Source organism: Alosa pseudoharengus, unplaced genomic scaffold (genome assembly GCF_046254945.1).
Source record: "Alosa pseudoharengus isolate Yale_2024_CS ecotype anadromous, Long Island Sound unplaced genomic scaffold, YU_APseudo_1.1 YU_APseudo_1.1_scf_3, whole genome shotgun sequence".
Classification (NCBI taxonomy): domain Eukaryota; kingdom Metazoa; phylum Chordata; class Actinopteri; order Clupeiformes; family Clupeidae; genus Alosa; species Alosa pseudoharengus.
Window position 1 is genome coordinate 20817656 of NW_027468718.1, and position 25860 is coordinate 20843515.

The following is a 25860-nucleotide window of genomic DNA, read 5'->3' on the forward strand; positions in this document are numbered from 1 at the left end:
CATCACCAATGCACCGATATTGAAGTTCTGGGCCTATACCGATATTTAAAATTTCACTTTTTACCAAGTATTCAAAATACATTTAAAAAAAATTCAACAAGAAAATTAGAAGAGAGAGAAGAAAAAATGTTTAATCTTGCATATCCCTATGGAAAGTTTTCAGATCTGCACTCTTAGAATAGGTTGGCGACGCTTATCAGCGATTTAGTCATGGCCAGACATTTTTAAAATATCAGCCACTAATATCAGCAGTTTCGCAGATGGCCGATGGCACCAAAAAAGGCTCATATCGGCCGATAGCGATAGCCTGCCGATATATCGATGCACCACTAGCCATCACATTCAGTTATTTGTGATAATTCCATTAATGTCATCAATGAATTATCACATAGACATTCATCTCACTCTCTCTCTCGCTCTCCCTCTCTTGCTTGTATTAATTTTACAGAACAGGAAAACAGTGTGAATTCAGATGGTTCATTTGTATGACTGTTTCTAATAGGATATGCCTGTCACAGGCACATTATAGCCTCCACATTTTTGTCAACTAGTTCCATCTCTGTTGTGGTAAAGGACCATTTTTGAAAGCCATACGCCATCACTGTCAACATAAGCCTCTAACTGGGCCTAAGGCAGGACCATTAGCTTCCATTGGAAGCTACATACAGAGACACTGAACAATAGCATTATGCTGAGGTGGAAAAAAGCCCTTCACAATGTTTACAATAAAGTTTGGAGAGTTGCCTGGCAGCGGAATGTACACAATTAAAGAGCACTGTGGTGCTGCTCTTTACGTGTGCAGAGGGCCTGAAACAGCGGCCTTTGTGCTGCTCATATGATTTTCAGTCGGGGACCGTTTTGAAATGAACAAAATGAGGGGCCAGAGCACAATAGTGCCCACCATGCTGCTGATGGTCTCTGCCGAGACTTTTTTTCAATAAGGGAGAGGGAAAGAAAAAGAGAGATGGAGAGAGAAATAAAAGAAAGAAAGACAGGGGCACTCAAAGCCTCATTTTTAAAAGTTACCAGTGAGGCACGTGTGGGTCATTTAGGTAATGATGGTCCTGATATTGTGCTTCTTGTGTAAACATGTAATTAAATAAGTATTCAGGCATGCAACTGAAACTGAATGCAGACCACTGTGTTTGCATCCTATACTGCATATTAAAAATCCTTGATTAAATCTTTCAAACAATCATGAGGTGGCACATGCACAGCTGAACTCCCTACACATAAAGGAATTCATTTTGTTTCCTCATAAGAGGAGTATGTATTATTTATGACAAAGCATATGCATTCATTATAATTTTTGCAGTTTGATTTCTATGGCAGGGAGGGCTTATTAAAATGTCACAGGAGACCATAAGAAAGGTAACAGAAAATTAACTTGTCAATCATATCTTGCCTATGTAAGCAAGTTACTGTTTTTAATAAATTCTTAGATTAGAATACGGCAGATTACTGAATATAATTCTCACATACAATTGGAATACGCCCACCATCACTGAATCAATATTTTATTAAGTAGTCAAGACACCTTGAATCATCCAAAGTCACCTGTCAGTCTTACACTGACATGAATGCTCTGCATTAAATCCTGCCATTCAGCAAGTTAAAAATTAGCAATTTGTATTCAAGACCTTGTATGTTCAGGCACATGCATTTTCCATTAAGTAGTCATAATACAAAAATAGGTTTGTTATTGTTGAAGTTATGTTATCAGTACTGATACATTTATAGTTACAACATGTACATATATTTGATTTTAGCAAGACATTACTGTTTCCAAACATAAAAGTCAGCCAAGCAGTTAAACCAATTGACCCACCAAAAGCTGATCAGTCTGTAGACAATCACAAAAGATCTTGAAACTACACAACTGCTCAGCTGCTCTGTTAGCCTCTGCTCTGGCTTTTGCCAAGCCACCACTAAAAGCTTAACTCTCTAACCCCCCAATCCTCACCCACACTCCTTATGCAGTCAGCACCCAGAGCTGCTGTAAGAATGTTCTCTCTTCCTGTCTAGCAGGCATACACATACACACATGCCTGCACACTCACAGACGCGCGCACAGTCAGCCCTCCAAATTTCTCTGAGCCCGCCCGTACGACCACAGTGGCAAGACAGGAGCTGTCGAGGATGATTCTGTCAGCTTCCCACAGGGGTTTCGGCCTTCGACACCACCCCTCCCCGATAGACTGGAAGGTAAATAGTAAAATGTTTGTGAAGCATCACGCTGCTAGTGGATTCATTGCATTGTCTCTGCACAAGACAGAAGCGCAGACTTGGTGACGCTAAGTCAGAGGAAGCTGACAGCTGAGGAAGTTGCTCTAGAGTTTGTCAAAGGATGTTTATCAGTTCCGAAGTAAGAGAAAAAGAGCAGAATGGGTTTTCCGATTAGGACAGGCTTCCTGTCACCCAACAAGAGGAGACGATGATCACACTCATAAGTGTTTCATTTAAAAAAAAAAAAACACTGTTTGTTTCCTGCTGGTTTTATAGTAGCCTATGGTTTGTTTGTGAGTTCAACTGTTGCAACATCAGTGAGGTAGTCAGAAGCATTAAGTGAGGGAGGAGCTGAGTGAGATTGTCAACAGAAGAGAAAATGAAAGAGACACATGATACGGATGGGGCGAGGCTTTCTCTTCGTTTGGATGTGCTGCACTGGCTGCAATTACTACAGCCATTCCAATGATTTTGCGTTTGAATTTCCTTATTATTTCCTTAATTGAGCACAGATATTTCTTCATCATATCAACTTGAAACTGGTGTCAGTGACCAGTGATCTAGTTGTGGTACACTTCAATCACAATTTCTTTGTGATTGAGATCAACTCTTTCTCTTTTGTAGCAAGTTTTCATATGTACAGTAACTGTAACCAAGAAAAAAATGAATGGGTTTTGCAGTGCTCAAGAGATTGTGTCATATCCCTCCTCTTCAATTTTACACAATTGCTGAATTAGCAAGCGATTCAGATACTCATTTTACCTATTGGCATCACATATAGCTCTAAAGGTACCTGTAAGTCAGTTTTTCTGTGTCTTTCCAGCAAGGGTGTTGTTTAACACGTGTCATTGGATATAGTAATCTATATCAGTTTTAAAACAATGTAATTTATCCTAACTGATCATAGTTTAACTGTCATTGTTCATCTTTAGTACCCTGAAATAAATTAGTATATAGCCTAGCAGTAGTGATATTTAGGGTTTGTTATGATTGGCTTTTGATTTTTTTTGCCAATGTTGACATGCTCTATATGTCGTGACTGTAACATTAAATGTTGCATAATCATATTAGCAATGGGTTCAAATGGGTGACACAATGGGTGACACAAAAGAGCAAACAAAAGTGTGCTGTAGTGTGGTTCCCTCAATAGGTGTGGAGATGTAGCGTACACATGCAAAATGGTCAAGAGTGTTGCTGGTGTTATTGTTGGAATGTTTTGGCTAATTTTAGGATACCAGTATTAGATTTGAATTTTTCCAAAACTTTTCGAGATCTTTATCAGCGTTAGGTGCATGCATTTATTGTTAAAGGACATTTCTGTAAAACCAATACACTCAAAAATACATTAATCAACATTAAAAAAAAAACATAGTCAACATGCAACATATGGGTACTGCATGAAGAATAACAGAGTCAGTATCTTATTATAACATGTTTTTATTTTTTCCCAAAGTAGTTAGGCCTGTTGTTTAATATTTAATTCATAGCATAAGCCCTGTGGATTCCTACCTTATGAGTTTCCAATAGACCTAGCCTTGTGTTTGAAACATATAATTTTGTTCAGTTTATGTCAAATTACTAACCTATGTGTGAATTATAGTTGCCCCTGTTGTAAACTTGCCATTTAGGCCATTAAGTAGCCTAGGCCAAGCCAGGTGTCATTTGGATTTGTAAGATTAATAAACTCTCCAACAAAATTACGTCCAAAATACAGAGGATAGAGATATTTTCTTTCATTTATCAAGACTATTTTTCTTCAACAAAATCTTAACTAGGTTAGGCTAGCCTAGGTTGTTGTTGCCTAGGCCTACTACTGCCTTCATTGTGCTACTCTTTTGGCACAATGTTTCTTGTGCCTCTTAGCCTATCAAAGACCTAATAGAATCCTGTTTATTAATGCATTTTTAAAAAATGACAATCAATTCGATTTTTATTAGCACACTGTGTTTTTAGGAAACCCCTTATGGTGGTCCTGTAGAAACGTTGAGGTTAAATATAAATTATTTAGTTAACACACTACAACTAGGTATCAACTCTTCAAACCGCAAAATACTTGATGGCCGCTCTGTGGAATGTTAGGTATGCACGCTGGAATAAACTATCGACTAGTATGGGGATGCTGTGTTTTACAAATGAAACCAGACTTTGGCGTTTTACATCGCACACGCATGTAGAGGATACGTTTCACTGTAATAGATACGGCGTAATCTCATTTTAACTAAATGATTATAGTAGTGTGAATACTCTGTCAAACTATGAGCTTTTATTATGACAGTATACCCATGTGGATGGCGTTGTGGTGCCGTCCCCAGTAGGAAGGTCCGTTTCGAGGGGAACTCAATGCAGATCAATGAACTCGGCTAAACAAACGAGTTGGGCGGTCGAAGTTGGGACAAATTGTGGAATATATTGTCTTGGTTCGTCATTTACATAATTCAAACAGCGATTGTTGTATACGGTCATTTAAAACAGGTTGATGAGAACGAACATATCTCTATGTTGTATAGAGTTAAATTTACAACTTTACTCATCCAGCCTGTGGAGACGAGAAAATCAAGTCAGCTTGAAATTCTGAAAGGAGACACTCCATCTATTGGGAAATTCGGTAAAAGAAGATGATTTTTGCTAATACTGGCAACCCTTTGAGGAATACGCATCGTAATAAACAGGTAACAGCATCGATGGGTTTAATTATGCACAACCTGACTATTCACTTACTATTACGCGACGGTGAAATATAATGTATCCTTGGGTTACTTCACAGTAACATTAGCTTGCTATGAGTAGTAATGTTAGCCCAGTGTTAACGTTAGCTAAATATTAGATTTGTTTTGCTGCCCTGTGTTTAATGTTCGTGACAAATCCTGATGTTGACGGCGAAGTAGCCCAGCTAGCTTGCTAGCTCAGTTGTAATTAAAAGAAATGGTCGCTATTGCTGGTGCGTTAATCTGTGTTTACAAATAGAAGTTAACTGACCAAAAGGCTAATAAAACAGGGCATAAACATTAGTCCACGAGGAAGTTGTTGTTTGGGTGTTAACGTTAACGTTTGTATGGCTCTGTAAGCCTACAGTATGGCCCTGATGGTCTAACTTACTGTAATTACAATTGCGCGAGTTTAATATTTTTAGTAAGGGAATAGGGCTACAACAGGAAGTGTGTTTTAACTCGTAACTAGGTAAGTTCATGTTAAACAGCATTTAATGTCACATTTACAGGCTAGAGATGGCAAACTGCACTGTAACCCCTGAGAAAATTGCTGTCTCCGTTGGTGTTTTCTTGTAAACACAGACTTGGCCTCTAGATCTGTAACAACATCAAAAAGGCTAGCAGCTGATTGCGAATCTAAAATATTTGAAATACATCCCACAATGCCTTTACCAGGTCACTTAGGTCATGGTGGCTATGAGATTGACTGCCCGTCATATGTTGAAAGATGGCCCTGGAATCTGCAGTTCTGCTACTGTAAATCAACCTTCAATTTCCACCAGATTGGAATCAAAGAGAGTGTGCAGGCAATCTACTCAATCCCCTATACCGATTACCTCTGTATGGTGGATGATGACTTAATGTTATGTGAATTGAAAGGTTGATTAAGTCAAGTAAGCACCGGATCAGACTAACCACATTTTTCCCCCTGCTGTGACATTAGCACTTAGTGTTAATGTTAGAGCTGGGCATGGATCAGTGTTTGAGGGCGAGGCCTCTCACTGGAAGCTCTGTGTATTTCCAGCTCGGATATGACGAGCCCTCTTGGTCTGGAGTAGGCTGATAAGATGCTGGTCTCTTTCCATCAGGGCCTTTCAAACTCCCTCTGCTCAGTTGCACAGGCAGAGGTTTGAAAGCCACTCTATTTGAGTATGCCTGAAGGGTGTAGATTTCACTCACACAGAGAATGAATTTCCTTTCTTTCTAGAAATGCTCTTTGACAACTTAAAGAGTGGGACTGGACTGGACTGGGCCAGTGGTTTTAGGCCTGTCCTAATGTGAGATGATTAAATGATTCACAATGGTTTTATAAGACTCTGTTAAGCCAGCTCGGAAATGAAACCAGCGTCCTTTACCCCCAAGGAGATGAGTCAGCTGGGAAAAATACTTTGAATGCCTCTTTTGAGTGTTCCAGCATCCTGTTGTAAGCATACTGAAATGCTAATGTCAGTTTGTGTGCTGCCTACTCATAAGGATAGCTCCCCCCAATTCAGTTATTTTCAGCGCTGTTCTCTGGTTCTTATGGGCCAGTCCTTAACTTTCCCATCATGTAGATTTAGAATCTTATGTATGTATATACGCAAATTGAAGAATGTCTCTTGGAGATCAGCAATCTGCATGTTTTGTATGGGTCATCATATGGACTGTAGGTCTGGGCAATGTGCAAGAAAGTAATCTTTTAGCCAGGTGGAACTGTACCTTCAATGAAGCTGTTGTAGCCTGTGGCATGAATGCACATGCGGTTGATTGGTGGATTCAACTGGAGACTGGGGTACCTGTATAAATGGTGCCTTTGTCTGCAGGCCTCTATTGAAATGAATGTTTTCTTCATGTTTTCAACACCTTCCCATCAAAAATTAGCTCCATAGAACGTTTACCTTTGATGCAGATATTACCATTGCCTTTATGAAGCTGGAGCTCTTGGTGGATCTCTTAACATCATTCAATAATTCTATTACCTCAATTCCAGCCTCACCAAGACAACATGTGTCTACTTTTCCTACACTGGAATTTTTTTGCAGTGCCTCATGACCCTCACAGTATAATTGTCTATTACTTTGGTCTTTGAACCAGAAGTGAGTAATACTTTGATCCAGAGTAACATACTAATTGTCTATTACTTTGGTCTTTGAACCAGAAGTGAGTAATACTTTGATCCAGAGTAACATACTAATTGTCTAATGAAAGAAACGACAAGTAGCCTGAATGATAAAGTAAATGGATATTTTGTTGTATGTATTGCCGTATGTATAATTTGTATTTAATCCATATGAGTTTGGAAGTCTGGAAACAGGTTTTACAAAAGTATTTCCGGGTCATTTGAACCATTTAGCATGATCATTTCTAAGCACTGTCTGTCCGACTGAACTGAGTAGAGGACTGTGTTTCCCCAGGTCCTCCTAGACTCTTGCAGAGTGACCTCAACAATGCAGAATGCATTTTGTGTGCCGAGAATCGGAGGATTCCTGCATTAATCTCCTCTGTGCTTCGGACTGAACTGGCAGATGGGAGCTTTCCCAGATTTTTAGAGGAGCACTAGTCGGCTTTTATTACTGACTTAGTGCTTCTGGACTCTTCACAGCTGTCTGCCTTAGAAGGTGATAGGAGCCGAATGGAATTTGAGGTTGGGATTAATATTGTATTGGTGTGATAGTGTGTGTGTGTGTGTTTGGTTTGACTGGGTTGACTCGCATCATGGATGTGTTGATAAAAGTGAAATCGGCTGTTGGGACCACTTGTGCATGCGTGCATGACAAACATCCGGATAAACATAATCGGCCCGAGGATTCTCGGGTCAGCGGACCTTTTGAGTGGACGCCCATTATTGAGTGTAAGGTCATGGCTTGGAAGGCCGCTCTCAGAGTTAATTGCAGAGGCGTTGGCCCCTTTTGTAGCAACAAGGCTGTGTTTTCATCCTTGCATCGCTTTGGTCCACACTATGGAAAACTGCTGTGGCTAATAAGAAAGAACTAAAACACACACAAACATACAGAGAACTTCAGCAGGCCATTAGAGGGGGCCGGGCAGCGTGCATTCTAGAAAAACAGGCTGTGGTTGGTGGGGTGGCCTGAACCGGAGGCACGTGAGTGTCTCTGGAGGGGAGCAAGTCCAGTCTGAGATTGCTCAATTCTGTCACCACTTCATTCCTGGGATTCCATCCGCTTCCTCTCTCCCGCGATCTGAAGTAGGGAGGAGGAGGGGATCGGGGTTGTAATCAGTGCCTGAAACCGAACAGTTTTAGGGGGGGGGGGCTCTTCAGATTAGAGCATCTGCTTCCATTAAAAACAGAAAGAAGGCAGGCCGGATGTGATTGAGCAATGGCATAAGGGGCCTCTTCATAAGAGCAAGAATGAGAGGAGAAAGAAAGCCATTCTGAACCGCGGTCACCATCTCATGACAGGCCACACAGCTTTTAGCCTGATATCTGAGAGCATGGATCAAGTGACATGAGTTCATGTTTACAGCTATTTCATACTTGCATGAAATCAAATTCCCCTCTCACTGTGCCCTTGTCTTATTTGAGACGCAAAACATATGGACCGAATTTGTGAGATTGCGCAAATCTCTGTGATAAACACTGAAACTAATATACCTAGACTGGGATCAGGATTCAGGATTAAGCCTAACTTCAGATTAATTTAATAATGACAAAGCCAGAAAAAATGTCTTAAAGTATTTGAATTCTGTCTACATATATTACATTGCTGAAGCCCAATGGCTGTAGCTTTCTGACCGCAGGTGAGGCCCACAGTAGTGTTATTGCTGAGTGGGGGTTGCAGTGTGCAGCTCAGTTGCATTCACAAACATGCCTCTCTGGCTGCTTGGCTGCCTTCGTGTGTGACTGCGGGCTCTCCCAGGAGCTTCTCTGCGACTCGGCTGGGAATATGGAGCTTGACATGGCTGGATGAGAGTCACTAGAGCTCTCTCTCTCTCTCTGTCTCTCTCTCTTTTTCTCTCTCTCTCCCCCTTTCTCTCCCTCTCCCTTTTTGCTCGCTCTCTCGACCTCGTAGCCTGGTCTCAGTGATGTGGGCCCCCATGGACTTGGCTGATGCTGACTGCTTAAGTTCTGAAGGAGACTGCACTGCAGATGTACAACACTGCTGTGAGATTTTCAGATCTCCACATCAGAGACTAAGATACCTATCTTGTGCTTATCAATAAAAGCAAAGGATACATCAGTGACTGCTGGTTATGTTTAGGAAAGCTAGCCTTGAAACAGAGTAGTCTGACATCAGCAGAAGGGGTTGACATCGGGCTTCAACTGCACTGGCCAATCTATCCTACTGTACATAATAAATTAATTATTGTATTGGAGGCGTAGGTGGTCACACCCCACTGGCACCATTGCAGTGGGTTAATGTCTTTTAGACCCATTTAGCTGGACATGTACAGCTATTCAGTCCTTTCAACTGTCTCCACTGTGTACAGGGTGTACAGGATGTACTGAAGCAGCCTTTGCTCCGCTATCGTAATGCTAATTAGATTAACTGAAATGGCATGGCAGCTACAGCAAATACTCATACTGCACTGATACCACACTGTTGTTAAAGCTTTTATTGCGTTTTGCTTACGTGTTCAGTTATAGTAACCTTAAAGTTTGTACCAGCGATAGTGGGGATACGTCACTTCTGTTGATGTTCAAACAAAACAGAGAGCTAGCTCGCTACTCCCTCCCATGCAATAAAAACTCTCCTAAACACGCGTGTCGTCGGTTATTGGTTGAAACACTTTATTTTGCCTTTTAGGAGTTGCCAACACTTGTTGGTAGCAATTGTTTTTGTGTACAGATCTCGGAGCCTAGGCTGCCTACAGAGACACGTTTTTGACGCCCTGCTAATTGGGCAGGCAGCTAGCGGATCGTTAGGAAAGATTAGATGAATCTGATCATTTATGTTTGGGCCTTTCTTGGGCCTGAAATTGCTGATACAACCTTTAACATCCTTACAACCTAAATTATCCACCTTTGAGTCTAAAAATATCCATGCCGGGTTTAAATACCAACATTTGTGTACCAGCTAGCCTATTCTTAGATTTGTTCAAAGTCAATAGACACCATAGGCTACCTAAGAATATATATCAAAATATCGAAACTGAGAACTGACCGTTTTTCAGCTGATGTTAGTTTGCTCATTCAGTGTACCTCAAGTCAACAAGCTAAATGTAAGCTATAATTAATTGAACTATATTTGTATAACCTCTGCCTTTCTGGGTTTAGACAGTGGGGCTTATTGTATTCCACATATACCTCCTTTAAATCTCACATCACTGCACATGTCACTCCGCAGTTTCAGGGTAGCTCAAAAGTACCTAAGTACCTTCTCCCCAGTTAAAGTTCTTGAAAGTGATGGTTCAAGGGTGGTGCCTATGGTGGTGTGGACACGCACAAAGATGTGAAACTCTCGAAAACGACCCCCAAGTTACTGCAGTGGAAACTACCCTATTATACCTCCTCACAGTTCCGGGACTCCGTTGTTTGTTTGTCTTTCACACCAGTGATTTGTTTTGCCCCATCCACCCCACCCCCACCCCACCCATCCACCCAACTGACGCCATTTTGTGTGTGTCCTTTTTGCCAGCCTCCTGTGGCCCCCTCCTCGCACCCCATGGCTCCCCCCAGCCCCAGCACCAACAGCAGCACCAACAACAGCAGCAGCAACAGCAGCAGCGCTGGCTGGGAACAGCTCAGCAAGACCAACCTGTACATCCGGGGGCTGCCCCCCAACACCACTGACGAGGACCTGGTCAAGCTCTGCCGGCCGTGAGTACACTTTCTTTTCATTACGCCGCTTATTGATCGGCTAACGATCTGACCTTTTAACCTAAGAGGTTTGGAGTCGGGAGAGAGAATTGGATTGGGGGGGGGGTCAAAATTCTTACACTTCCTCTTTTGGGTTGAGATTTAACAGAAGTGTCAAGCCACTCTTGCCCTCTCATCCTTGAACTTTGAAGCACAAAACATAGTGGGAAAAAAAGACATGCCAACGTTGAGAAGCTCACTGAATACAGTATATTAAAAAATTATTAGAGAATTATTTTTCCCGCTTTGGGTATCTGACCTCCAGAAAGATGACATTGATTAGGTCACCAGTCATTTATTTTCTCTCACATCCATCTTTCCATCCATCTCTCAGAACAGTGTGTCCAATCAGCACACACCCAGCCTCAGTTACAAGGCAAAGGTGTGTGTGTGTGTGTGTGTGTGTGTGTGTGTGTGTGTGTGTGTGTGTGTGTGTGTGTGTGTGTGTGTGTGTGTGTGTGTGTGTGTGTGTGTGAGAGAGAGTACGTGCGTGTGTGCTTGCAGTTCTTGTGTTAAATATAGCTTCTCTTCTGTGGCTTGCAAAAAAAACAGTAAATAGTGATGAGTGTTAGATATGGTATCTTTTAGTCATGTTCAGGAATGCTCAGAAAAATGTAGGGGAAAAGTCACTAGGTTGGAGTTGGGCTCTTTCATCAAACCTGATTGAAGAAGGGATGGTGATGGGGGGGCTGTGGTGTGCGGGAGCAGGAGCAGATCTGACAGGGGTATTAGATTTTAATTTCAAATGAAAAATGATACAGATGACTGCAAGGGCAATGAGAGAGAGAGGGGGGGGGGGTGCTAGCAGGCAATGTCTGATGCTTTGCCATAAAGGGAGTTCAGGTACGCTCTGCGGTGGGTAGGCAACCTGTCTCCCACTGAGCTCTGGAACTCATTGTTTCATTGTAGCTCAGACTGAAAGACCACACTGGACTGAAAGACCACGCTGAGGTGACTTTGAGATCTCATTTTCCTTTCCGCCCATACCCCTCAGCCAGACCCCCCCTAACCACCACCACCACCACTCCACCAATGAGATGTTGACTTGGCGGCTCATTCAATCTCCTGCCCAATCCGTTGTCGTGTCCCCGTGGGTGTTCTGCACAGAGGATGGAGCTACTACAGCAGGCGCTGGTTACCGCAATATCAGTTTTCATCCCATCTCCCACCCCCGGTGTTATTGTCGTCACGTAATGGTTTCCACGTGTAATAAACATGACGGACATTTCTCTTGTTGGTACACGGGCCTAGTGTGCGTAGCCGTAGCGCTCCATTTGTCCCCGCGTCAGAGTCTGTGGTGGTAATGGGTGTAAAGGTTATCCCTCATTTGGTTGGACAGCGAGCTGTAGCCTCAGCTGCAAGCCGACTCCTAAATGGAACCAGAGATTCTAGGGGGATCGGGTTTCGGGGGGCCATTTTGCGGGTATTCAGGTAACATTGGTGTCCGTCTCACGTAGCCGTTTTATTGAGCCGTGGTGCGCTGTGGTTAACCTACCCTTTGGACAATACACTTGCCTTTTGAAGAGTTAGGATTAGCACTTGGGAGTTTAAAGGAAAGGTGAAGAGTTTGTGCTCTACTCTAAACGTTAGATGGACTTAACCCTAATCCTATCTCGATAGTTAAAGCGGTTTTACCTTTTGGGTTCACCCCATCCAGCTGCAGTGCTGAATGCCCTCTCTCCAGATCCTCCCACTCTCATAGAGATGACTTGTAGAGAGTTAATGGCTGCTATAAAATGAATTCACTGAATGTACATTCTCAACAAGATGGCTACAACTGGTGACAAGGTCTTCCAATAATAAATGAAGTAGAATTAAAAATAAGCTTTTTTGATCAGGCCAATCATTGTTTATAGGGAAAGTAAGTGTCTTCAGTTTAGTCAAAATGATTTGTTCTATAAGTGATTTTGTTACTCGGTTTGTGAGAACCTTTGGGCACAGACTTAAATTCCAGTCAAAGGTATTTGTGCTCCTTGTTTAAGGTTGTGACTGATACTGTTGTCATCATTGGAGTATAACGTATTGTCAAGCGCACAAATGTATGTTTCAAGATTTTACTCTGAAAAAGAATGTTGCGGTTGATATTAGTCATAGTTGTAGCTTCCATTATATTCTATAATGGGATCATATTGCTGCACGCATAAATTCCAATGTCATTTGTCAGTTGCCCTGGGAGGAGTTTCCAGTCTGGCTAATAACCCCATCAGTGATGGGCCTGGAGAGTGATCAGCACAGCAACGATGGGGGAGCAGGGCTCTGACAGCTGTCCGACAGAGGGCTGTGGTCCTTATAAGACAACACCAAAACCGTCCCCGTCCCCCCCCAGCATCCATTTTAACTGCCCCCCCCCCCCCCACCCAATTCTGAGGGATGCTTTTCATAAAAAGCCAAGAGATGCACTCTTCAGATTGTTCCGTGTCCCTTTATTATTCTCGAATAGAGGGAATCTCTTTAGTGGCGCTTTAGTCAGCGTTGCTGTGTGTTACTGTTACTAGACGCTCAGGTGACGACACTGCGGTGAAGCCCTCTGTGCTACTCCGTATGTCTCCACCTCATTATGCTGAAAGGAAGCTGTCCTTTTCGTAACCCGCTCCGCCCTTGCACTGCAGCCCGGGTAATCCCGTGCGTTTTTTTCCAACCGCTCGTTTTATAGCGCCCGCTATCACGCCGCTCTGGACTGCAGGGCCGGGGGGTGCAGGGGTAGGGGTGATTTCTCGTAATTGATTTATTTTGGGTCAATTAGCGGGAACCTCCGGTGCTGCTGGCTCTCCGTTCAGCGCGGACGCAGAAGGTCAGCGTGGTCCGCAGAGACTGACACGTGCTCCCCACGTCAGCCTCCATAATTAGATTTTCGAACCTCATGGACGATTTTTTTTTTCTTCCTATTTGGACATTAAATACAGACCAGTTTTCCTGCACTACGGTTGCAGTCCGGAGGTACAGATGTGTCCTAAGATCCTGACAGGGTCTTCTGGTGGCCCTGGCTTGAAGGGGGTTGGGATTGAAACAGGAAAATAAAAAAAAACACATCTTTAAGCCCTCCGCCTCCCAAAGCAGGTCAAAGGTCACGCTCTCAATTCCATTCCAGCGTGGCCCCTCTACCTCCGCTTTCTTAACATCGCCATAAATCATCTTTTTCATGACGCAGGTTTAGCATAACATACATCACCTCCATCGGTGTAGCATGTGTGGGCGCAGGGGAACAGACCCCGGGTGTTCGTCCTGGCTGTGTCAAAACCAGTTGCTTGTTATTGTGGAGAACCTCATTACTGTCTTCTTTGTTTTGGTGGCCAGTGCTGAGTTCATTTCTCAGAGCTGTCAACCACACTTGCAAGAGAAAATAGAACAAGGGTGGTTTTTGCTGTGTGACAAAATAACTGTGTGTGTGTGTGTGTGTGTGTGTGTGTGTGTGTGTGTGTGTGTGTGTGTGTGTGTGTGTGTGTGTGTGTGTGTGTGTGTGTGTGTGTGTGTGTGTGTGTGTCTTATCTATATGGCCTGCGTTTTAAGAGAAATGGGAAGTGGTCAATTGGAATGGGGGTTGCCATGTTTACATAATTTATCAGGATTGACTTCTATGAATGAAGGGCTCTTAGTATGGAATTTCATCCCAATGACTCATCAGAATGTTGACTAATACTTAAGAATAATGACTCGTACTTAAGAATATTTCATCAGAATGTTAGATTAAATGTGGACATTTGTTATGTAAGGGATAACGGCCGCCGAAGTGTCCTGTTATCTGGAATTAATGGACGAGGGCAAGGAGCAAAGAACTCCCCGACACGCAGCGGCAGCCATGCCATTATAGCATGGAAAGGAAATACGCGGATCCATTTAAAAAGAAGCCCACTAGTTCAGCTTGTAGTACAACTTTCGTTGGCCCTATAACAGCGATAGCATGGACAGTTAGCTTGTTTACAGTTGATTTCATTGTTGCGAAGCCTGCCTCCAGACTCAACCGTCGCCCTACTATGGTTGTTATAGATACCATTCATAAGCATTGATATGGAACGGCGATTATTTATTTTTTTACCAGATCTACTTCATAGGTGTCCCGTTATTCAGAATTAAAAGCCACCCCGCCAGCCAATCAGAAAAGAGTATTTCTTCTCTCCGGGTGATAAAATGCAATATTATTAGATTTATCTTCTCTGTTACTATATTTTCTGCCCCTCTGCTTCACTAAGTGTAGTTAGTGTTTGCCCAGCCTGTCCTTCATGGCACTGACTGCTCTTGTAAATGTGGTGCACGACACTTTAATTACTGGAGTCTTGTGCTATTTAGAATGCTCAAACACACATGGAAACAACTTCCTGCCTGGCCGTACTCTGCCGATGATGTCATAAATTCTTGTGCAAGCCTCCCTCTTTTGTGTGTTTTTATGGCAGACTCCCTCTTTCGGCCAGCTAATCCTGCTCGACAATGACACTCTCTCTAACCCTGCCTCTGTCTCTCTCTCTCTCTCTCTCTCTCTCTCTCTCTCTCTCTCTCTCTCTCTCTGCTGTTTTCCATAGGTACGGCAAAATCGTATCGACAAAGGCCATCCTGGACAAGACGACAAACAAATGCAAAGGTGTGTACATCCTGTGTTCTTGTGTTCTTATGGGTGGTGTTAAGCCTCACGTTTGAGGCATTCCTCACATGCCTGTCATGCCTTCCCTGGGGAAACAGTTGGCTATTGCCGTCTAGGAAGGGCGGTTGCAGCTGAGCACTTGCTGAAAAGCATATTTGCTTCAAAAAGATTCAGAAAGGTCTTTTACCCTGATGCCACGCACACTGATGTTGCACTGATATTGATTGTGCATAGAGTAGTGTTGAGGTGTCTGTTGTGTTTGGTATTGATTCTGCATAGGGAAGTGTTGAGGTGTCGGTTGTGTTTGGTAATGATTCTCTATAGAGAAGTGTTGAAGTGTCGGTTGTGTTTGGTCTTGATTCTCTATAGAGAAGTGTTGAAGTGTCGGTTGTGTTTGGTATTGATTGTGCATAGAGAAGTGTTGAAGTGTCGGTTGTGTTTGGTATTGATTGTGCATAGAGAAGTGTTGGAGTGTCGGTTGTGTTTGGTATTGATTGTGCATAGAGAAGTGTTGAAGTGTCGGTTGTGTTTGGTATTGACATGCTCTTCCCTGTGTGTGTGTGTGTAAGTATTGTGTGCTACAGAGCACGTGGCTACAGAGCTTGGCCCTCTCTGCTCCCATTTAGCTGCCCGCAGGGTCTGAGCAACTGTATGAATCAGGAGGCAGGCGGCCAGGCCGAGGTCCCCACTCCCCTTCCCCTCCCCACCCTGAGCGCTCCCTATCCCTCCTCCCTGGGGTTATTTTTGGTCCCAACCCCTGATTGTTGTGCTGTAGTGACTGCCATGGGAGGACCTTGGACTGAAGTGACCGATCCTGCACCTCCCTGCGCACCGCACCTACCGAGCCCCCCCGGCCATAGAGCTCCACCGGGCTGCAGCGCCAGGGCTGGCTCAGTGCAGGGCACAACCTCCAGGCTCCAGCCCTCCAGTCATTCTCAGTTGAACTAATCAGTGGGACTCTGACTGCCAGTCACATGCACAGGGACATGACATTGTAGCAGTGCAGTGCACACACATTGGCCGCTGTTGAAATCATATTGGTCTACTTATTTAGCCAAATATGAAAAACAATTCCGATACATTTCAATACAGTGCATTTGATTTGCTAAGATATGTTTTGTACTATGTGTTCTATTCATGATTGTTTTGAAATCTGATAATAATTTTTTTTAAAAACCTGACGGTAATAAAAGGCAAAAAAGCTATCTTTGAGATCATTGTAAACACCAAATGTAGGTAGACAGGATTTTGTCCTCTTCCTTATCGATGGATACATCTGCAGAGTGGAGGAGTTGCTGGTGGCGTTGCGGGTGTCTGAAGGTTATGCGTTCTCAGTGGCGGCCCTTTCAGTGCGGCAGGGAGTGAGGTGGAGCCTGAGCGTGCGCTTCCCCCGAGACAATGAGAGCCCACCTGATCCCCGACTGCCAAGCCCCCGCAATCTGCAGCCTCTGCACTTTCTGCCTGAAAAGCTGGAGGTCAAACGCAAAAACCCCCCCCCCCCCCCCCTCTTGCTCACCGCTCCCTCATCAAGGCTCCTGTTACACCGCACACACACCGCACTCTCACCCCACAACGCTATTAAACAGATTACCCTTTCTCCTCCTCTAACACTATTTTCACAGCACAATGTGATGCTGTATGCTGTGCAGTTGATGGGGTATGTAGGCCCCTTTCCCATGGCGCGGAAAGATGTTCCATGTCTGTTGTCTATCCTCCCATGTTTTCTAATTTCCTTGTTGTCACTATTCCCTGTATTCATATGGATGTGTGCTCCTGCAGGATATGGCTTTGTGGACTTCGACAGCCCAGCTGCCGCTCAGAAAGCCGTCACTGCCCTGAAGACCACTGGAGTCCAGGCCCAGATGGCTAAGGTGAGGACATGATGGAGACCCCCCCCCCCCACACACACACACACACACACACACACACACACACACACACACACACACACACACACACACACACACACACACACCCCACACCGTTGCCCTTGCACGAGCAACGAGCCAGCACATCGCCGGCGTGCCTCTGTCATCCGGAATATCGGAGCACAACAGTGTCGGCTTTCACGCGGACACCACAAGGGTCTAGGCTCATGTCCCATTTATGGCCAGCCCGGGCAGAAGTGGATTACCGAAACGGATAGGCATCCGTCTGAGAGGGGTTCATGTCCCCCCAGTGGATCTCAGGATATTGTTAGCGTTCAGAAACATAAACCTTACGAGTATACATATATGTCTGGCTGCTTGGCGTGTGTGTGTGTGTGTGTGTGTGTGTGTGTGTGTGTGTGTGTGTGTGTGTGTGTGTGTGTGTGTGTGTGTGAGAGAGTGAGTGCAAGTTTTGTCAGGACATTTTATAACTGGCTGCATTTATTTTTATATAGTCTGGTCTATCTATTCGGTGGTGGTTATATTTGGTATCAGTAAATTGCAGACATTGCACTGTGTGTGTGTGTGTGAGAGAGAGACTGTGAGTGTGACAGCTCCCTCTCATTATCAGCTGAGGGCTGACCTGCTCTGCTGATGCAGGCTGCGGAGTGTGCTGCTGACTACTGGGTGGAGCCCACACACACACACACACACACACACACACACACATACTGTGTTGACAACAGGGTGACGCATGAGGATAGGAATCCTCCCAGGAGACACGTGTCCCTGGCACGGTCGTCCCCTGCAAAGACTGCTCACCCCCCCCCCCCCCCCCCCCCTCCGGCCCACCACCCGCGCACTCTGATCCCGGCTCCCTGCCCTGAGGGAATACTGCCTCTTAAAGGACTCCCTCACAACACGCACTACATTCCTTTTGGAAGGGAGAGACGTTGCCCTGTGGGCTTGGTAGCAATGCCGCTGTCTGATGAGTGAACACGTGAATGAATAACAGAGGCGTGTTGGTGAGAGGCTGAAACGGAACTGTTTCAGTTCGATGCGATGCCTTTCGGTTTCAGGGACACTCCGCTAAAGGGAGGGGCGCGGTGAGAGACTGTGTGCGAAAAAGGATGACTCAAAGTTCTTGCGAAGTGACTTTGTCTTGCCGGCGCCAGCCGCCTGCTCGCTCACTCAGGAAGCGAGGTTCATTCCTGAGGGGAAGTCACACCAGCTTGTGTCAGAATGAAAGGGGGTCAGAGAAAGAGAAAGAGGGAAAAAAAACATAATGAGAGGGATTAAGGGAAAGGATTTGCAGCTGTGCAGGTTTTCCAGGCAGAGAATTTTTTTCACAATTAGTTAAAACTCTCTCTCTCTCTTTCTTTCTCTCTCTCTCTGTATCTCTCTCTCTCTCTGTGTCTCTCTCTCTGTCTCTGCCTCTTCTACTTCTTTCTGTGTCTTTGGGTGAATATGTGATTTGTAGACTGTAACGCTGGTTCGACGGACCACTGAGCTCTGGCAAACGTGTTAAAAGTGAACTTTTTGTGACTCCCCAGTTGTAGTGGGAGTCAATTGGATGGAGATTTCACATTGTTGGTCTTCAAAGGGCAACAGCTCGGTAATGAGTGGGAACAAGGTAGTTTACATTCTTGGACAGAAGAAAAGGAAGTAAATAATTGGAGGTCGTCATGGCAACTGGGCCTTTGAAGCCGAGGAGCAGAGGCCTGTAAAGCCCAGCAAGAATACTCCAATTCAGGACCCCATGAATCTGCAGTGCAGTGCAGGCAGGCTTGACATGCCTCCATGCACCTATTTAATTTCCATTTAAAATTAAATTTGAGCTGCCAGGACCTTTTGTTAGCATTTTCTCTCACAAAGAGGGTCATGGACACGGAGAACTGTGTGTGAACCTTTAGTCCTTGACTGTTCTCAAAAGTTTGTCTGACTTTTCCTTAGGCTGTGTATTTGGTTGTGTTACTTACTCTTGCTGTTATCCAACCCTAAGAGAAGCTACCAGTGCTCAAGTCTGTGTATGTGAGATAATTTGAATAGCAGTTTACCAATAACCTTACTAAATTCGACAGATACAAACTATTCTTAAAAGTCATAGTCATAAATGACATAGATCCAGTAGTAAAACATGTGACACTAAAATGCTTTTTTTTATTTTTTAAAGCTAGACAACGACAGCACCAGACAGTTAGTCGTATCAATAATCCTGAGGTGTATCATCAGTCAGACATTCCCGTGCTGTCAGACTGATGTTTAAAGGTAACAGTGACAGGTGATTGACAGTAATCTAATATAAAAGAGCTCTGTCAGATGGACAGGTCTCACTTCTTTCTCCTGATCCTATCTTTCTTGGTACTACTAAGTACTAACCTTAACAGATGGCCTCTCTCTCTCTCTCTTTCTCTCTCTCTATCTATCTCCTTCTGTGTCGGTCCGTCTCTATGTCCCTCTCTGACGTCTTTCTATCTTTTCTATCTCTAACTTTCTCTTTTTTTTTTCTATCCAAGCTGTTCTCCTTCACACTCATTTTCTCTCTCTCTCTCTCTCTCTCTCGACCCCAACCCCCCTTCTCTCTAACGCTAATCCCATCCAGCGGTCACGGCGGCGTGAGCTTTCCGAGCACGCCCGGGTCACATGACGTCCGATGACTGTTTAGCTGCTGACCCCCTTTTTCAGTGCAAAAACAGATGTCTTATCTGCCTGCCAAAAAAGCCCGGGCCGCTACCACCACCACCACCACCACCACCGCCACCGCGCTCCAAGAGCAGGTCTGCACGCAACCGTGCTCAAGCGTCAGTCTCCCCGCCCCAATGTCACTGGCAGGATAATCGAGTTTATCTGATGGTTGCGCTTCCAACCTGCGCCATGAAAGCTTTTCTGTTCTTCGGCACACGGCAGTGTCCGCTCCCCATCTCCGACCGTCGTCCCCTTTTCTTTGAAGCGCCCGGGCGCATTACCTCCTCCTCCTCCCCCTCCCACCCTAAAAAATGGCGTGTTTAAATGCATTATGGCGTTGGCACGCACAGACAGCACGCTATCGCGGCCCGCGAGACAGAGAATTCTGTTTTTCTCATTACTGCGCCGGCCCCTTGCCTCCGATTCCAGGTGTTGCACAATGATCTCTTTTCGTGTTGTTTACGCCTGGGTTTTTTCAGCGGCATTAGCGGCGGAGAGACACACTGGCCTCTACAGACCCAGAAAACACAGAGCAGTGTTTTGACCAGCGAGCTGATGGTCTGTGCATGGCTCTCCTCTCTGCCTGCGAGCCCTGCATGGTTATTACAGCAGCAGAAGGGTGCTCTGGCTCAGGCCAGCCCTCTCCTTCTCTCCTCTCCTCTCTGATTGAGTGCCCTTCTGAATCCCCGCTCTCTTGTTTTGTGGGCGCTGAAAGTGATTCATTGTTCCTAATAGTTGGCTGTTGATTTTTCTGTCGATGCATTACTTATAATCCAGCCTCGTCCACTCCCCTCTCTCTCTCTCTCTCTCTCTCTCTCTCTCTCTCCCCCTCTTTGTTTCTCTCTCCCTCTCTGTTTTCCTCCCTTTCTCTCTCCCTCTCTTTTTCTCTCCCTCTCTCTGTCTCCCCCTCTCTGTTTCTCTCTCTGTCTCTCTCTCTCTGTCTCTCTCTCTGTCTCTCTCTCTCTCTCTCTCTCTCTCTCTCTCTCTCTCTCTCTCTCTCTCTCTCTGAGGCTGATTGCAGCATGCAGCTGATGAATATTAATGGGAGCGGACCAGCTCCCAGGAGAGCTCTTTCTGTGTCTTGTATTTCTGCTGATGCTATTGAAATACGTGGGGGAGGAAATCAGCGTGTGTGTGTGAGGGAGATGGTCAAGCAAGAGCTGCATGCAAATCATCACTATTCACACTGTCCCTTTCCTCGCTAAAAGAAACAACAAACCAACAAGACTGAAAAGAGAGCAGGAAAGAGAGTGGTCATCATCAATATGTATCCGGCATAGAGGGTCCCAGTGAGTGATCGTAAGTGGCAGAGATGGGAGATGAATGAACTGGAAAGAGGGTGTGTGGCGAAATCTGCTGTCGCCCGGTCATGCAAAGCCAATGGTGACCGGAAGTGTGCCGTTGTGCACGCAGTCCAGGTGTTCGCTGAGGCTAACCGGTAAACAAAGCCAGTGTGAGCATGACGGGGGAACCCAACTCACGGAGGCACCTGTCTGCCCTCACAATGGGCCGGGCTCCGCGCGTAGGAGCTGGTGATTAATTCCACGGGTGTTTTTCCAGGTGTCACTTTCTGTGTGGGTGTGGTCTGAGTGTCCTCTTTTGTCTGCCCTTTACTCCTGACCCTCTACCTTGCCTAATGTCTCTCTTTCTCTTTCATTTTCTTTGTTGTCGTAGCAACAAGAGCAGGACCCGACCAATCTGTATATTTCCAACCTGCCCCTGTCCATGGACGAGCAGGAGCTGGAGAACATGCTGAAGCCCTTCGGTCAGGTCATCTCCACACGGATACTGCGCGACTCCAACGGAGCCAGCCGCGGGGTGGGATTCGCCAGGTAAGCTTCTTGAGAGACCCGGCAGAGGTCAAAAGGTCAGAGAAGGACGTATTAGCGGGACTTTGAAAAGATGACCACAGGTGACCCCCGGGCTGTAATATTCTCAGAGTCCCTAACGCTTGGAAACTTCCTCTGATTCCGAGGGGAGTTTTCTCTCTGTCTTTGCCCTTTATGACGCCATGTCTAATTTTAGCACTAGGGTCACACCTTCATTTGTCTCCTGGGGGAAAATGAATGGTCGATCGAGTTGTTGATTAGCAATGAGGGACTTTTAAAAGGCTCACAGTTACAGTACACACACACACACACGCACACACACACACACACAGAGAGAGTACATGCACGGTTTCATTATGACAAATGAGAGATTATTTATAGCTTTAAACGTGGGCTACTTCCCTAAGTGTGCTTACGTAAAGAGCAGCAGTGACCAAAAAGGCTGTCAATGATTTGCACACAACTCTGTGTGCGTGCGTGTGTGTGTGTGTGTATATATATGTAGGTGTGTCATTTTCTGTGAGCAGAAGAAAAGCAATGTAAGCAGCTTGGACACGTCCCCACATGCCTCCGCTCTTGAAGAGCAAGAGAATCTGTGTTAACCTCACATACTCCCCACACACACCGGACTCCCAGGATTAAAGTCCGCTGACATTGAATGCCCCCATAGAAGAGAAAACACACACACACACACACACACACACACACACACACACACACACACACACACACACACACACACACACACACACACACACTTCACCCAAAAGATCCCTTGTCTAGACCCCACCTCCCGTCCCCTGCGGACTCTGGTACACACCAGCATCTCCCTCACCCCTGTGTCTCTTGTGTTTTGGGCAGGATGGAGTCGACGGAGAAGTGCGATGCCGTGATTAATCACTTCAACGGGAAGTTTATTAAAACGCCACCCGGTGTTTTGGGTAAGGAAGTCATACATCTATTTCAGCCTGTTTTCCAATCACTGCTCCACCCAGCTCTGATAAATCATTTCTTTATAGCTCACCTTTAATCGCCTCTCCTAGTGAATGAATGTGAGCCGTGGGTGGAAAGCTCGAGCAGACCACATCAGTAAGAGGTTGATTGAATTCAGAGGTACATTTCAGGTGGAGGAAAGGGATCGGTTGTTCTATTGAATAGCGTTGGTATGTAATGGACATGACTCACAACCATTTCATCTAACACTCGCACGCAAGCACCGTTTACATTTAATGCACATCAGGGGTTTTTTTTACGGAATACGAGCATATGGTTACGGTTATGGTTACAAGTCAGGAAGAAGTGGAGAGCTTTGCCTGGCTGGGTTGATGAAGAGAGCATCTGAAAAATGTAAAGATACTGTATCTTATCAAGATCTTTTTCTATTAACATATTTATTATGCAGAATGATGAATAACTGTCTATTGGCCCTCCTATAGGTCATTTGTACAACAAATAGAATCAGTGGAGGTTCTCTTGTAAGATATCTTACTGACTGCATTGCAGTTTAGACAAACAACCCTCGAAACACTAGCATCCCTAATAACAATGCCGGTGAGAGAGTGCGTATTGATTTTTGCTGTTGTTTTTGTTGTTGTTGTTGTTGTGATGCCGTGTCAGTGGGCCTGTGTATGTCTGAGACGGATGGAAGTGGGCGGCAGGAGTGCAGAGGAAGAGGGAGGAGCGGCCCTGAGTGCGGGTGGACGGGGGAACGGCCTGCTGCGGCCTTCTTTCCCACTCTAAGCCCTGTAATTGGATTATTTGACTGGAATAGGCCTGAGTGGCTGCACAGCTTTGAGGGAAGGGAGGTGATGGGAGAGGGAGAGGGGGGGTGGGGGAGGGTGGAGTGAGGCTGTGTGGGGGTGGGGGGGGGATTACTGCATGACAGCTGCCAAATCAGATGTCTGTATTCTTGCCGTTGTGAGTGAGGGGGTATAGAAAGTGGACACTTTTAGCCAAACCCTTGCGCCCTTGAGTAGTGAAAGCTGGGTGGACAGTGTCAAGTGTATTTTGGGCAATGTTTAAAGACCTCTTTTCTAGGGATGTTAACCGGTAGCCGTTTAACCGGTGGTTGACCGAATCAACGTTGACCGGTTCAAATTTTCTGCCGCCGGTTAAAAAAAAAACAAAAAAAAAAAAACACTATTTTTAAAGCTCCCGAATGCCAGCCAGCGTCTGTTATTACAGTGCGCACACACGTGTTATTGGTGTTGTATTGTATGGGGCGATATGATCACTCAATATCTAAAAATGATAAATGTGAGCATGAGCCGTCCCACGGCGGAATTTATTAAGCGCAACCACGACAGGAACTTATTGCAAAGGATTTTGTGCAGCAAGCTACAGAGGCTGTTGGCAATCGGTAAGTTTTTTTACGAAGACGTTGGTTAATATACTTTCCTGTAACACCACCAAATGTAGCGTTCTCTGTTTGTGACTTTGTAACGTGAGCTTTTTATAGCCCGAGCTCGGTGCCGTGTTGCATGCGTAATGTGTGCCTGTGCGTGGGTGTGCAGGGAAAGCAATTATTTTTCTCCCCAAAACAAAACCCTTATTCCTCCACAAGTAGTGGACAATGATTGGGGAAAATGTATAATACAAAGGGCACGAACTAACATTGTGTGACGGGAGCCTAACCATTCTAAAATGGGGGGATAACTTGTTTCACGGGCAGAGAAAGACGCTCGACAGGACACGGGTATCATAAATGGCAGTTATAGAATTTTCGGTGACCGACTTTAATCAGTTAATGAGGCTCAGTGGCCGGTTAAGATTTTTTTTTAAATTTCGCCATCCCTACTCTTTTCCTTCCCTCTTTCTCTCTCTCTTTCTTTCTGTGACTGTCTCTCCCTGTCTTTCTCTCTCTCTATCTCTCTCTCTCTCTCTCTCTCTCTCTCTCTCTCTCTCTCTGGATCTCCCCTCTGCAGCCCCCTCTGAGCCCTTGCTGTGCAAGTTTGCTGATGGTGGGCAGAAAAAGAGGCAGAGCCAAAACAAATATGTCCAGAACGGCCGTGCGTGGGCACGAGATGGCGAGGCCCGACTCGTAAGTGTGCCACTTTGTGCAGTGTGCTCTCTGTCCTCTCTCTCTCTGTGTGTGTGTGTGTGTGTGTGTGTGTGTGTGTGTGTGTGTGTGTGTGTGTGTGTGTGTGTGTGTGTGTGTGTCTACCTGCCTTTTCACTTGTCTCAATTTGGCCGGTATTTAAACAGAACCTGCATTGACGTCTAAACAGAGCCCTGAGTATGACCTCTCAATGTAAACAGTCGGTATACAAGCCCATGCTGAACTCCAGACCACCTAATGAGGTCTGGGGTTTTCCATGGGTGGACAGGTTGGTAGGAGATAGTCACTCCCACCGGTTCCAGCAGGTGTTGGCTCCGTGCATAAATGTCCTCCTATTTACTCTGAAACCTGTTCCATGGCTGTGGGCTCACGTGACAGACAAGGCTGGGTGAATGTGGCAGTGCTGCATGGGTGACATGTAAAAAGAAGGGTGCGCAGACACGCATTGTTGTCACGGAGTGGGGCCACAGAATGCAGATTGCACTCGTGAAATGCATTTGCTTTGTGCTGTTAGCCACAGTCTCATGTTCTATTGACTTTCTCTGCAGGCTGGAATGACTCTGACATACGATCCCACCACAGCTGCTATGCAAAATGGGTAAGACACACCAGGAAGGAAGGAACACAGACTTCTCCATTAGACTGCTGTGTCCTGTGCTGATGGATCTGTGCACTGCTGTATAAATCTTTTTCCTTTCTCTTCTCTCTCTCTCTCTCTCTCTCTCTCTCTCTCTCTCTCTCTCTCTCTCTCTCTCTCTCTCTCTCTCTCTCTCACTCTCTCTTTCTCTCCCTTTGTCTGTAGATTCTACCCCCCTCCATACAGCATTGCGAACAGGATGATGGCCCAGACTGCCATGTCTCCATACATCTCACCCGTGTCCACATACCAGGTTGGTCTCTGCTCTCTGCTGCTCCCCTGCCTCTGTTAATCCCTTGTCATTTGACTGGTGATGTCAGAATAAAGAACACTTGTGCAGTCAGGGATCATGTGCTTGTTTGCATCGCAGTTAAGTATCTGTGAGAAAGTCCCTTGGCTCTGATAGTGCTCATTCAAATAGCAAAAAGAGAGAACGCCCTAAAATAGCTCTTGGCAAAGCAGGCTGTGTTTACAGAGTG

At 45.3% G+C, this 25860-nt stretch overlaps 1 protein-coding gene across 4 annotated transcripts in view; it reads left to right on the forward strand.

The window, feature by feature from the left end:
* The first annotated feature begins 1786 nt into the window (after positions 1-1786).
* Positions 1787-25860, forward strand: part of rbms1b (RNA binding motif, single stranded interacting protein 1b) — a 29870-nt gene continuing 5796 nt past the window's right edge. For 2 of the 4 annotated variants that reach the window (XM_076263538.1, XM_076263541.1), the window contains exons 1-9: positions 4574-4895; positions 10511-10692; positions 15246-15304; positions 17084-17175; positions 21532-21689; positions 22548-22627; positions 24611-24726; positions 25293-25342; positions 25547-25634. In XM_076263538.1, the coding sequence (XP_076119653.1) occupies positions 4842-4895; positions 10511-10692; positions 15246-15304; positions 17084-17175; positions 21532-21689; positions 22548-22627; positions 24611-24726; positions 25293-25342; positions 25547-25634 (879 nt within the window). In that variant the 5' untranslated portion in view covers positions 4574-4841. Of the gene's footprint in view, positions 2206-4573; positions 4896-10510; positions 10693-15245; positions 15305-17083; positions 17176-21531; positions 21690-22547; positions 22628-24610; positions 24727-25292; positions 25343-25546; positions 25635-25860 lie in introns of those variants that run through there. The other 2 variants (XM_076263539.1, XM_076263537.1) reach the window with 2 other exon arrangements.